Raw genomic sequence first — 14,949 nt, 5'->3', positions numbered from 1 at the left:
CTGTGAGCACCAAACCAAACTGGGTTGGTGGTCTTAGACAGTTCGCTCATATGATTGCAAAGACAGACAGAAACTCCCGGTTGGAGAGGGCTCCCAGATTGGAGAGGGTGCAGGTTGGGCTGAGGGACCCAACCCCTGTGCATGGATTTTTGTGCACCGGGCCCCTAGTTCATTCATAAAGAGTGATACACCTCTAATAGATTCTCATATTTAGGTGGGTGTTGAAATGCTTTGGGATAGGATGGATTTTTAAAAAACAACAACATTAAAATACAGTATGTACTTTATTACTCTCCAAAATAGGATTTTTGCTTTTAATGTACTGTATTAGGGATATGGCTCAGGCTTTTGATTCTCCCAAATCTACCCTTGGGGTCTGTTTAGGTGCAAGTGGATTTGAAAGGAAACTATAATACACTTAAGCCAATAGTTGACCATCTTTCTACCTAGCAAAGCAGAGAAGAGAGTTTTGTTGCTCCAGACTTTCCTCTAGAAGGCAGACACCTTAGGTTTTGACCCAGGCATTTTCACAGCTTGAAGGCAGGAAGAGCATGTTTCATTTGAGGGCAGGCAGGGCTAAGAGAAAGCCTAAGAACCAAAATTGGCTGTATTTTTATGATTGAGAGCTTTGTTAATGCCATGTTTTTCTGCTGAGAGCCTCCTTTAGATTTTCTGTATTCTCTGAGGTAAAATTAAATTCTTCATGCTGTTTTAGGCCTTTTTACTTTCAGTGGGCCCATTCCTTCAAACTGGAATATTTCTGCTCCCTGTCCCCCAATGGCTCCTCAAAAACAGGCTGAAGGGAGAAGGGTTGCTTATTATTTTTTCAGGTAAATCTCACTTATTCTGCAAAATATATATTAACACTCATCTGTTTCAGGATACCTTACCTGACCTCCCAGTTTGACTTAGATTAAGACAGACATTTTATATAAAGGGCCAGATATTAAATATTTCAGGCTTTGTTTACAATTCAGTGTCTGTTGTGTATTCAACCCTGCTGTTGTAGTGAAAAGCAGTCACAGACAAAATGCGAACGAATAAAACTTTATTTACAAAAACGGATGGCAGGTGAGGGCAGATTGTCCTGTAGGCTGTTTCCTGACCCCAACATTAAGATGTCTGACTCAGCACTACACTATTAACTTAGAGACAGGAAATATGTCTTACTGTGACTGTTATTTTCCACTTCGAGCATGGTGCCTGACATATAGTAGATTTTTTTTTTTCAGAGAGGAAGGGAGAGGGAGAGAGAGAGAAATATCAATGGTGAGAGAGAATCATTGCTTGGTTGCCTCCTGCACATCCCCTACTGGGGTTCAAGCCCGCAACCCTTGCATGTGCCTTTGACCAGAATTGAACCCGGGACCCTTCAGTCCATAGGCTGACGCTCTATCCACTGAGCCAAACCAGCTAGGGCATATAGTAGATCTTGAAAGTTTGTTGAACATTATAAATGGACCTGTGTCCTTGGAGTAGGCACTTTAGAAGTTGTCTGGTACTTTTTCTTTTCCTTCATATTTTCCGATAACCAGAAGTTCTCATTTTACCCATTTCTAACTTGAATCATCTATTGGGCTTGTTCGGCTTTCCTGTCAGTAGTCCTCTGTATGCCTACAAAAGAACATCTGTTTCCTTTGGAATGTAAGATGCTGTTTGGCCTTTGGGAGGAACGCTCAATTTCTGTCCTCCTGGTAAGTTAATAAACCTACGTTCTACTAGAAATTCTCTAAGGATTCAAGGCAGTGCATTGAAAGCAAGGTCTTTTCTGGGACTTGAGAATGCCACTCATGATGTTTTGCTCATAGACACAATGTTTCTCCTCAGATTGTTTTCTAAGAACAGGAAGTGGGCTAAGGACTTGGAACATTTTTTTATTGGCTTTGACTCTAGTTTTGAGGAACTTGATGTTTTTTGATAAAGCTTTTATTATTTTTACTATTGTTTTTAAACTGAGTAATCCAGATCTTTTCCTTTCTTAAATAGACCCAATCTTTTCTTTAATAAAAGTATCCAGATGTGATTTCACTTTTTAAAAGTACTTTTGTGGAGAAATAATAGCAATCTATGTTTCCATTTTCAACTCATTGGCAATTTATTTCATAGTTGACTTCCAAGATTACTAATATATATTAGATTTAGGCAATTCACTTGAAAATATTTTTTCCTTTTGACTTATTTTTTTAATAAATGTATGTGTACTTCAAGTTCTGTAGTGCTTTTAATAATTATTATGTTCTTTATTGAAAATTTTTGATATTGTCTAGGAAAATATTTTTAGCACTATTCAGTAGAAATATAATGTGAGCTACATATTCATTTAAAATTTTTTTAGTTGCCATATAATAAAAGTAAAAAACATGTGAAAATAATTTAAATAATATATTATTTGACCTGATACATCTAAAACATTAAAATTTCAACATATATTCAAAATGAATATTATTAACAAAAGTTTTTACATTTTTTTTTTTCTGGTACTACCTTTGAAATGCAGTGTGTAGTTTATACTTACAGCATATCATTTCCCATTGGTCACATTTCACGTGCTCACTAGTCACATGTGGCTAGCAATTGACTACTGCATTGGATGGCTAGACTGCAAGCCATTTGTTTAATAGGTGACTGGAAGGAGTCATGCTATTCCTGGGAAAGTATTGTCAAGGCAAAGTGATACAGGGCTGGTTATTGAAAGGTTACAGAGTGAAGTATATGTGATTATCAAAGAGGCAAAATAAAAAATTGTCATTTACTAGTGTTTGTGAAATACCTGAAACAGCTTTTTATTTTACTTTATCTTGCATGACATTATTACCAGATGTTGTTCAGGTCTATAATTACCAAGGTTAGATATTTATCCTTTATAAAATTTTACATTATACCTAGCCTTTTAATGTATTAAACAATGGTAATCTATTAAGATTTGTCCATTTTATTTGACAAGTGGGTACTCCAGGAATTAATTAGAAGCTTTATTGTATTTTTAGCTAAGCCTTAATGATAGAGAAAATAACAGTCCATGTGACTTTTGTTTTTTTACATCTAGGTTTCTATGATCAGAGATATTCGAGAGAGGGAGATTCGGATCTATACAGACGCAGGTCGTATTTGTAGACCACTTCTGATTGTGGAAAAACAAAAGCTTCTGTTGAAGAAGAGACATATTGATCAATTGAAAGAGAGAGAATATAACAACTACAGGTAAGTACATGCAGTGAGAAAAAAGTTGAGATACAATTCACATACCATAAAATTAATGATTTTCAAGTATATAGTTCAGTGGTTTTTAGAATATTCACAAGATTGTGCAATCATCACCACTCTCTAATTCCAGAATATTTTCATTGACCCAAAAAGAAACTATTCATTAGCAGTGATACTTAAAAATATACATATTTTTTATTGATTTCAGAGAGGAAAGGAGAGGGAGAGAGAGAGAAACGTCAATGATGAGAGCGAATCATTGATCGGCTGCCTCCTGCATGGCCCACACTAGGGATTGAGTCTGAAACCCGGGCATGTACCCTGACCAGGAATCGAATCCTGACCTCCTGGTAGACTGATGCTCAACCACTGAGCCATGCCAGCTGGGCGAGTGATATATTCTATCTATATATATAAAAAGCCAGCAAACTGTAATGCCATAATGACCAGTTGCTATGACACCCACTGTGGCCAGCAAACCGGCCCGATCAGGGGCTGGGGCTGGTGGCCAACCTCCCACAGCCCCTCCCCTGGGCCTGCTCACCCCCCCACCCCCCATAGGACTCTCCCATGCTGGTCAAGTGCGGGGCCGGCTGGCCAAACCCTGACCCTCCCACCGTCCCCCCTAACCCCGCCCCTGATCGGCCCACTCCACCACTATAGGTCTGCAGCCCTTCCCCCTGGCTGGTCCCACCCCTGGTCACACCCCTCACCCCAATAGGGGCAGGGCCAGCCTGCCAACCACCTGCAGCCCCTACCCCCAGCTAGCCCCTGATCGCCACCCCCACCCCAACAGGGAACAGGGCTGGCCGGAAAACCTCCCGCAGCCCCTCCCCCCAGCTGGGCATGCCCCTGATAGCCTCACCCCAATAGGGGGGGGGGCTGGCTGGCCAACCTCCTGTAGCTCCTCCCCCCCCTCCCGGTCCCACCCTAGATTGGCCCCCCCACCCCGATCGGCCCCCATATCCCGATCAGGGGCAGGGCCAGCTGGCCAACCACCCATGGCCCCTCCCCAAGGCTGCAGGCTCCTGATTCGGCACCCCCAACCCCAATCGGGGGCAGGGCACGCTGGTCAATCACCCATGGCCCCTCCCTCCAGCAGGCCCAGCTCTGATCAGCCCGATTGGGGCTAGGCCAGCCAGACCCCACACTGAATTCATGCACTGGGCCTCTAGTACTAGTAATAAGAAACCACAGTCTCTTCTATGCTTTTGGGATACTCTTTATTAGGTAGAATGCCTAGTTAAAAGAGTTCAGGAATTAAAGAAATTAAGAAAATTCTTCTTTTTTAGTTGGCAGGATCTTGTGGCCAGTGGGGTAGTGGAATATATTGATACTCTAGAAGAAGAAACAGTGATGCTGGCAATGACTCCAGATGATTTACAAGAGAAAGAAGTAGCTTATTGTTCCACATATACACACTGTGAGATTCACCCATCAATGATTCTTGGTGTGTGTGCATCTATTATTCCATTTCCTGATCATAACCAGGTTGGTAGCCATTTTTAACTTATTTGTGAAGGAATTGGGGGAAGTAGAATAAAAGTTAGAGATTAGTCTGTAGTTTTTAAAGAAAAGCCTTTGAATGAAAGGCTGTGAACTCCTATAGAATAAGCATTTAACATGCTTATTCTTGTGTTTCACTGTTAGAAGCCATAATTAATTATTCCCAAGGGTTATCACTTATCTTTCAGAAAACCCCCCAGAAACTTGACCAATCCTGATTTATGTCATAACCTGTAGAGTCTATTCCTTTAGGAATAATTACATTTTTATTGATTCTGCTATTCATTTCTACCTTTAGTCCCCTAGAAACACATATCAGTCTGCTATGGGTAAGCAGGCCATGGGAGTTTATATCACCAACTTTCACGTCCGTATGGATACATTGGCCCATGTTCTCTATTATCCTCAAAAACCGCTTGTGACTACACGGTCTATGGAATATCTACGATTTAGAGAGCTGCCAGCGGGTATGTCCAGTTTTGTTCTACATTTTTTAAGGTCCTGTCATGCTTAAGGCACTTTTTTGGGTGCTTGGGAAGGTTAATAAAATGCATATGACATAGTCTCTTTTTCCATGGAATTTATAATGTGGTGGGAAGCATGAACACAATTAAATAAAAATGTAGATATGTCAAAAGTGTTATGATGGAGGTACAGGGTCCTTTGGTAGCACAGAAGAAGGGAATGATGTATTCTTGTTGAAAGTCTAGAGCCAATTTCATGGGGGAAGGTAGCATTTTAGACTAAAGTTGATGAAAGGATATTTGAATTTAAGAGAAGGTTTCAGCAGGGCCTAGATCCAGGAACACATGAGATATGGGAACAGTCAGTAGTCATGTCCTTTTAATATGACTGAAGTATAAGTGCATGTGAGTAAAGCTTGGTCTCACAGTGTGGGGGAGAGCAGGTTGAATTTCATTTTGAGAATGAAGAGCTTTTTGAGCAAGGAAGTAATACAATTAGAATTTTATTTTAGGAATATCATGTGGCAGTCATCTGAGGAGTAGATCAGAGTCAGATACAATATTAGCACAGAGGTAATTTAGAGTTTTTTGCCTCGGTCTAAGTGAGAAATGGTAAGGTCCTAAAGAAATGAAAAAGACTAAGGGGTGATACATGTTAGAATACACTTGATAGGACTTGTTGACTGATTGGATATGGAACAATGAAGAGATGGTTCCTGGCTTGGGTGAGCAAGGAGAGATAGGTACTATTAATAAAATTGGCGCACATGAGAAGAAGGAAGAAGTTTTAGAGGTAAGATAAATTCAGTTTTTGACATGTTGATTTTGAGTTGCTACCAGAGTATCTAAGAAATGATCTTCCAATAGTGAGCTGCAAGTAGGGTTTTGAAGAAAGTAAATCTAGAGCTGTTAAGTTTTTGATCTATTAATGGTAACTGTAGATTACTATGAAATTGCTGAGGTTAAATTCAGAGTTAGAATACAGCCAGAGACAGAACTTTAGGCACCAGGAAAGGAAATCGGGAGAGGGGTTTTGAGACGTAGCTGATAAAAGAGGAGTACCAGGAGTTTGCCGGAGGAGATTCTCAAGAAGACTGGACAACAGGCAAAAGGGTGCTGAGAAGCTTAAGGCTATGAGAGTCCTGAATATCAAAGGAGATAGCATAGTTCTTTGGCACAATTGTCTTGTTAGTATTATTAACAGAATTTTGTCTTTGGGGGTAACATTTATTTAATAAAGTGTGCCTTGTAAGTAGTGACTTTAAATTATTAACTGCAATAAAGGATCTAACATTTTGATAACAGATTCTCACAGGTTAGAGAATGATTTATTTTTAAAGTCCTCCACAAGGGGTTACTCTTGTCTAGAAAAACAAAATGATAGGTTTTCTACAGTACCCTCATATCTTTGGACTTACAGTGCTGTGTTTTCGTCAACATTTAGATACTAGTTTCTTTATAGCTAGAGAAGAAAAGAAATATAACTAAAGGGTTGAATTTGAAATAAAATGTTTCTTTGGTACTGAGATGAAGTGTTGAGGGCATGGCTGGTAGGAACTATATGCCTTTTACTTCTCTTATTATTTCATGCCTTAATCATGTTATCTATTTTAAAAGCTTTTATTTTGAGATAATTTCAAACTTAAAGAAAAGTTGTAAGACTAGTACTAATAGCTCCTATATACTCTTCATCCAGATCTCCTAGTTCACATTTTACCACATTTTCCTTATTCTTTCCCTTTTCCCTCTCTGAACTATTTGAAAATAAGTTGTAGACATGAAGCCACATCACTCTTTAATTCTTCAGTGTATGTTTCTTAAAACAAGGACGACTCCATACTGCAGTCTTCAAAATCAGGTGGTTAACGTTGATACCCATCTCGTCAGCAGTGCCTAATGCAAATGGTGCCACTTGTGCTCTTAATGTCCTGTTTGGGTCTAGGATCCAATTTAGGACTGTGCGTTGCAATAGTTGCATGTCTCTTTAGTCTCCTTAATCTGGAACAGTTCCTTAGTCTTTCCTTGTCTCATGTCCTTGATGTCTTTGAAGAGTTCAGGCAAGTTACTTTGTACATTATCTCTCAAATTGGGTTTGACTGTTTTTCCCTCATAATTATATTCAGGTTATGAATTTTTGGCAGAATTAGCATGGGAGCAATGCTGTATTCTTAGTGCATCATATCAGAAGGCCCCATAGTGATTTTAACTTTTATCATGTGGTCAAGATGGTATCTGTCAGGTTTCTCCACTTTTCGTTAAATAAAGTATTAGTAAGTAATAAGTCTTTTGTGAGGATACACTTTGAGGCAATGTAAATATCCTGTTCCTTGTCTAGCTTTCAGCGATTAGCTTACCATGATGAGTGCTGCCAAATGGCAATTTTCTAATTCCATCATTTCTCCCATTTGAAGGCTGAAATTGTTCCAGATTTTCCAGTGGGAGCGTCTTCAAGATAACTCCTCATTATTCTTTAAGTACTTCTTTACCTTTTGCCTCAGCTTGTGCTTTCCTCAACTATTTCTCCTTTTAGTGAGGATAGTATGTAGAAACCAGAATTTGGGTGTGAGGTATGCTACATGTTATTAGAATGTCATCTAGGTTCTCCCAGCTGACAGAACTAGGAAAAAATATATATGCATATGCCCCCATACACACCCTGTTCTCTATTAAAAAAAAATGTTTTTATTGATTTCAGAGAGAGGAAGGGAGTGGGGAAGAGGGATAGAAACAACAGTGATGAGAGAGAATCATTGATCGGCTGTCTTCTATACACCCCTTACTGGGGATCAAGCCTGTAACACCGACATGTGCCCTGACTGGAAATTGAACCGTGTCCTCCTGGTTCATAGGTTGATGCTCAACCACTGAGCCATGCTGGCCGGGCCTTTTCTCATTTTTATATCTCTACTTGCTGGGGTTCTTGTTCCAGCATTAAGAAGGGTTCAGCAATATGTAGAAAGGCCGTGTGTAACTGAAGTAAGAGTCCAGAGACAAAAGATAATTTTGAAAGGCATTGGGGGTCAGAGGAGCTTTAGCTAAAGGAGCTAAGTTCTCCTTGTCTCAGGATCCCTTGCTTTTTATTAACACAATTTGTCCTAAGGCAAAGTGGAGATACATACTTCAAAGGCCAGGGTTTCCATACAGAAGCATTGTCAGATTGCGGAATAGCCTATGGCTGTTCAGGTGTTTGGCCAGTAGGAGGCAATAACATGTAGATTAAGATGCCCTGAGCTATGTGGCAGCAAACAATCATCTATTCAAATCTTTTTCAGGTTTGGGGAAATGCCGTTAGCCATTCCAACAGGCGATAACATATGTGACTTAGCCCTTGTTAAGTCCCCAAGTTCCATCAACCTTTTGATGAAACTCTTGCAATTATGACATGCTGGAACTGGCTTCCGGCATCTACTAGAGGCCTGGTGCACAACATTCGTGCACGGGGCGGGGGAGGGTAGGGGGTCCCTCAGCGCAGCCTGTGCCCTTTCACAGTTAGCGAGCCGTTGGTTGAACCACCAGGGGGCAGACACTCAATGCAGGAACTGCTGTGGAGAAAGGAGAGACTCCCGCCACCACTGCTGCGCTTGCCAACCATGAGCCTGGCTTCTGGCTGAGCAGCGCTCTCCCTGTGCGATTGCACTGACCACCAGGGGGCAGCTCCTGCATTGAGTGTCTGCCCCCTGGTGGTCAGTGCGCGTCATAGCGACCAACTCTGCAGTTCGGTCGATTTGCATATTACCCTTTTATTATATAGGATATATCAAAGAGTCATGAGTTCACACTAGTATCTCCCATCCCAATCCAACACCATAGTGTTTATTTTAGACTGCATTCTCCGACAGTGAAAAACCTGGCTCCTATTGTCTTCAATGTATTTACTTCTTTGCTCAATGTACTGATGGATCCAATCTCCTGACCATCCTGGCTGAATTATTGGATCTGGCCCCTGCCTAACACACCAGCTGGCAGTGGCTAAATTCTGAGCCCTAACCAATGGGAATAGGTCAATCTGTTTATTATAAGGAATGTCTTTTTTTTTTTTTAAATAATATTTTTATTGATTTCAGAGGGAGAGAGAGATAGAAACATCAATGACAAGAGAATCATTGATTGGTTGCCGCCTGCATGCCCCCTACTGGGGATTGAGCCCACAACCTTGGGCATGTGCACTTGACTGGAATCGAACCTGGGACCCTTCAGTCCACAGGCCAATGCTCTATCCACTGAGCCAAACCGGCTAGGGCAGGAATGTCTTTTTGATTAGTATCATTCCTATTCCTGTAGAATACTGTTATCTTGATTTATATCTTCTGGGAGCAGAGATCCTTGTGACAAGTTCACCTTGACTTAAAGTGGGTCGGGACTTAGAGCTGAGGCTTGAAGTGGGTGAGAACAAAGTGGCAGGAAGTGTTTGAACTTGGCTGGCAGGTGGGTTGCAATCCCAGATTTCAAATGTATATAGTCCTTGAGCTGACAGATATTTTTAACAAAGTTATTAATATTTATTGAGCATTCAGTTTGTGTGAAACACCACCCAGGGTGCTTTTACACATGTTATTTCTAAGCATCATAAAAGCTTTGTGGTGTTTCTTCACCTGCAAAATGAAAATGATAATAGTACCTACATTATAAAGCTTTGGGGATGATTTAATGGTTAAATCCACTTGAAACTCGTAGCTTAGTGCCTAGCAGTAAGGGAGGAATAAATGTTAGTTAATTGGTAATAGTAGTGGTTATGTCATCTCTGTTTTACAAATGTGGAGACAGGATCAGAAAGGTTATTTGTCTACAGTTGCATCACTTAAATATATAAATCCAGAATTTAAACTGGCTTATTTTTTTCCTTTTTGACCAGATGTGGCCTTGACTTGAACCCCCGCTCCTCGCCATCTCCCTTTCTTATGCTCTTTCCTCTTCACTACATTGCTTCCTGATTTTGGACTTTTAAGCGAAGAAAAATTATTGGATACATAATTCAGAAGCTCACTGTTTTTAGCTAAACTTAGCTGATCTCTCATTCCTGCCTAAATACCATCGATAAAGGTTGTAGGATGGAGGATGTTGCCTCCTGGGCTGTAGTAGATGTGGCCTATGCAGGCAATCTAGGGATTGTCACGCTAGAGGCAGAAAAGCCTCACAAGGGCCAAGACAGTTGAGCACCTATAGGCTGCATACCTGGAGAAGAGTGGGCCATAGAAGTGCTCCATGGAAACGTGGGGACGTGCTGGGGAAGTCTTCCCATGCCATGTTTCACAAGTGCCACATATCTCCTAGGATCACATCATTTCTACCCAGACCCCGAGATTTCTGAAAATTCGCAATTCTTTTTAGGAACCCTCGCCTCCAGAATCCTACGTTATGCTGCTTGACGGTGTGAAACTTAAAATTATTCTAGCTCTCCCAAAGAATGCATACAAAAGGATGATGACTAACGTGATGTTAATAAATAGTTCTTAGAGGAGGAAATAATTTAGATTTCAAGAGGAGTTTTTATTGCGCACCTGAGAAGTGACTATTTGACTTTTCTGATCTCTTCTTGACTGCCTGCTCCTGGGAGCTTTATCTCTGGCCTTTCCCAGGAAAGGCTCAATTTCCCTGACACTACTCTTCTCTTGGAGAATTTCACTCCCGCTTCCTCCCTGAGCAGAGGATTCTATGTTTTTCTGCTCCCAGTGTAAATACACCAAGCTATTGCTCTCAGAATAACAAATGTACTCTTGTTTCTGTGATCCTTTTTCCTTAGAGAGCAGACAAGATTATATTTAGCACAAGTATTTAGTGTTATCTGTTAAATGGGTTTGCAATCTCAAATTTGTACAAGGTTAAGCCGGATTGGTGAGTAGTAGGTGAGTGGAGAGAGGTTTTGCCTTTCTATTGGGTTTAGCCCTATTAAGCTTCAGCTGTGGTTGTGATGTGTATGTGCAGACCCAGTGATCTGATCAGAGCTGATCTTTCAAGTAAAGTTTGAAATCTAAGCTTTTGTGTGTATTTACTTTTTAAATGTTAGGAAGGAATTCAGGTTAAAAACTAACTGGAATCAGCTACCTTGGGCCAGTGTGTTTAAAACAGCCGGTAGAAAGCTTTCTGTGGCATAGCAGCCAGAGCTTTTGAGGAGCAAATGTAGTTGTTAGGGAGGAGGGACCTGCCCTTTGCATATATCTTTCTCCAAATCTGTTTCTAGTTTGGGTTGGGAATTAGAGACTTGGAGGAGTGTGTCTAAAGTGTCCCAGACCCAGACCAGCAGCACTGCCACCCCTTTACCTGCACTCCACTTGTTTAAACTTACATTCCTGCTGAACACATAAAGGAGTAAATGAATGGTATGTCTTTCTATGAAGGGTAGGTTGTTTGAAAATTGAATTTAGCTTTAAGGAAGCAAATATAAAAGATTTATTATTCAAAATTCAGATAAGCAGAACATCTGGTCATCCAGATTTTGGGTTCTTTATATTCTGTGGTCATAGTTTGTATTCCATATTTGAAATATTTAAGTCACGATATTATGTTAACTACTAGAGGCCTGATGCACGAAAATTCATGCAAGAGTAGGCCTTCCTTCCCCTGGCACCGGCTTCACTCCGGCACCTGGGACCCGGGCTTCCCTCTGGCCACTGGCAGGCACCCGGGACCCAGGCTGCTTCCTTCCTCCAGCTGCTGGCAGGCACCTGGGACCTGGGCCGGCTTCCCTCGGACCGCCCACAGGCATTCAGGACCCCCGCAGGCACCTGGGACCCCGGGCCGGCTTCCCTCTGGCCCCGGCTTTTTCAGGAAGGATGTCTGGAATGACGTCTGTAAGAGGTCCGGACTAATTAGCATATTACCCTTTTATTATTATAGATAGCTTTAGAGTGTATTTTCATTTTTGGAAAATCTCATGATTCACTAATATGTGGATTATGTTAATTGAAACTTCACTCACACTGAATAATCATTCCTTATATTGTAATCTAGTGTGTTTCCAACTTTTTTCCTTCTTGATTACTTGTTTTTTTACAGACTCATCAAAAGTAGGCTTGGCAGCAGCAACTTAAAAGTAAGATTGTGGTGGCTAAGATATAATACCACTTTTTTTTGTGGTGTAGGGAGGATGTAGGAGCAGAGTAGCGCTGGAAAGAAGTAGTACCAGGTTCAAACCTAAAACCAGAAATCAGCTTACTGCTTTTTAACTTGGATCACACATAAATTACTTAATTAGTGCTTTCTGATAATGAGAATAATAACAGTACCTTGTTTATGGCACAGGGTTACTGTGAGAATCATGAAGCTTGGTTTGGGGAGTTACTTTATAAATCTGAGGTAACTTACATGTATAATCACTAATTATCAGTAAGGATACATTGGGAATGACCGCTCTTAGGGTTTGCTTGTGTTAAATGTTAAGCCATAAGAGTGGTTGCTCACAGATTGCTATTCCAGGAGTGGACTTTGACAGTTACCATGGTGAAAATATTTGTGGCAAATATGGTGAAATAAAATTGATGTAAAAGAAAGGGGCAATTTTTCTTTGTTTCCCAGATGATGCTTTAGTGTATTTCTTCAATGCACCACAGGTATCAACTCAATTGTGGCCATTGCATCATACACTGGATATAATCAAGAAGACTCTGTTATCATGAATCGTTCAGCTGTAGACCGAGGCTTTTTCAGGTCAGCTATTTATAAAAGTTGTCAAACACAGATACAGTGGAAATACTAATATTTTAATAAAAAAAAACTTATCTAAAAATAGGTTTGACTTCTATATGTTCAAACTTTTTGGTGATTTTGAAGGTCAGCTGGAAGAAATTTTGATCTGACAGCAGATAAATTTTTCTGTAAGAGACCTAATCTTTTGCCTTAATTCATGAAGCTTAGTGGCAATCTGGCAGGCACATGCTGTTGTGTGGATGCCTGTATAGAGTTTTGTGTGTGAAATTAATGCCTTACTCCAGAAAGCAGACGGCCTGGTTGATGGTCATGAACTACTGAAGACACTGCTTCCTGCATCTCAGGATTTTCAGATGCTAATATTTTGACCCCACCCTCACCCCTTTTGTAAGCAAATAACATGTTTGCATTTAGATATAATAGAAACATCTAATAAGTAAAAATAAACCTATAATCTTAGGACCATAAATAACTGTTAAAATTATTATGTGTTTTCTTTTCCATCTTCTTTTCTATTATGCTGTTAATTTTATTAACAAGCAATTTCAAGTCCACGTCATATGAAGATTGGTTAAAAAACTGGGAATTTAGAAGAGGATGGATTTTTTTCTTTCTGTGTGGTTTCAGAGAGAGCATAGGACCAGAGGGTGGAAATTACAGCTTAATATGTCACAGACTTCTCATTTTAACTACTGGAACAGATCCTGGGTGACCATCTCTGGAGGTCCTATGGAAGGATTCTTATTTTGGATAGGAGGATGGACTTAGTGACATTAGGTCCTTCCTGTTCTCACATATAATTCCAACTGTGTTCAGGTTATGGGTCAAGTGCTACATGTATGACCCATGTGACAGCATTTAGGACTTCACTTTGACCCTTAATATAGTTAAATAAATAACTCTTACCCTCGATTCATGACTTAGATTATTTTCCAAATATCAATTAAGTAAAAATTATTGGTATATTCTAAGTTCTATTATTAGAGGAAAATAGAAGTTACCTTCAGAACTATGTGTTTTTTAGGTCTGTTTTCTATCGATCATACAAAGAACAGGAGTCTCAAAAAGGATTTGACCAAGAAGAAGTTTTTGAGAAGCCTACACGTGAAACATGCCAGGGTAAGTGATACTGGCATTTAAATTATGGAATTCAAAGTTAACTTTGCATGGTTTTCCTAATTACTTTTTCTGGGGTTTTTGTTACCCCCCTTTAATTTTTTGCTGTGTGGGAATATGTTTTTATGTCATTCTTAGAATTCATATTTAAGAAAATGTGTGTTTGCCAAAATATTTTGTACCTAGGAGTGGGCTTGGTATAAGTTCTTCTATCCTGGTAGATTCTGCTTTGAGGAGGGTATTTGGAAATCAGAGAGGTTGTGTGATATCATGGGGCACACCTCAGCTTCATTTTCACTTGTACTGTGTGTGTCCTGTCCCTCGGTTTATGTATTGGCATGGGAACGCCTCTCTTCACATTATGGTGTGACCATATTTGTCTAGTCACAGTATTTGTATACATTTAACAAATAAATGAGAGGATACCTACCGTTTTGTTTTTTTCCCCCCTAAAAACTCAAACTTCTTTTCTAGTTATTATTTTCATGGACACCTAAAAATATGTATATGGTATTATGGATAGAATGTCCTAGGGAAATGAGGTATCTTTGCTTCAATTTTGACTTCTAATAGTATTGCATGAAGTACAGTGGGTTTTGTTTCCCTAGGCATCTTCCTATTACTCCGTTTCCTGGGATGGTTCTATATAATAGTGAATTGGTGTCCCGATTTACATAAGATAGCATTGAAAATTTCTGTGGGAGGATGTGTGTAGAGGCCATAGATATTTTCTCATGTAATATGGAGGTCAGAAGATGGCAACACACTTATCCAAAGTCACCCAACAGATGGAGAATTTGATTTTCCAGTGCTCAGTCTAGTGCTTTATAGAGTTCAGAATAGTTTATAATATTTGGAACTAGAGGGCCCGGTGCACAAATTTCGTGCATGAGTGGGGTCCCTCAGCCTGGCCTGCAGGATTGGGCCGAAACAAACTCTCCGACATACCCCAAGGGGTCCTGGATTGCGCGAGGGCGCAGACCAGGCCGAGAGATCCCATTGGTGTACGATTGGA

General features: G+C 40.3%; 1 protein-coding gene across 2 annotated transcripts in view; it reads left to right on the top strand.

Moving 5' to 3' along the window:
• The window catches only part of POLR2B (RNA polymerase II subunit B), a 49,734-nt gene that overhangs the window by 28,997 nt on the left and 5,788 nt on the right, over positions 1-14,949 (top strand). For both annotated transcript variants that reach the window (XM_080664801.1, XM_080664802.1), the window contains exons 15-19: positions 3,047-3,201; positions 4,497-4,695; positions 5,009-5,177; positions 12,722-12,818; positions 13,843-13,937. In XM_080664801.1, coding sequence (XP_080520927.1) covers positions 3,047-3,201; positions 4,497-4,695; positions 5,009-5,177; positions 12,722-12,818; positions 13,843-13,937 — 715 coding nt within the window. The remainder of the gene's footprint in view (positions 1-3,046; positions 3,202-4,496; positions 4,696-5,008; positions 5,178-12,721; positions 12,819-13,842; positions 13,938-14,949) is intronic.

This window comes from Plecotus auritus, assembly GCF_963455305.1.
Source record: "Plecotus auritus genome assembly, chromosome: 1".
NCBI lineage: Eukaryota > Metazoa > Chordata > Mammalia > Chiroptera > Vespertilionidae > Plecotus > Plecotus auritus.
This window is presented reverse-complemented; position numbering and strand designations above follow the sequence as displayed.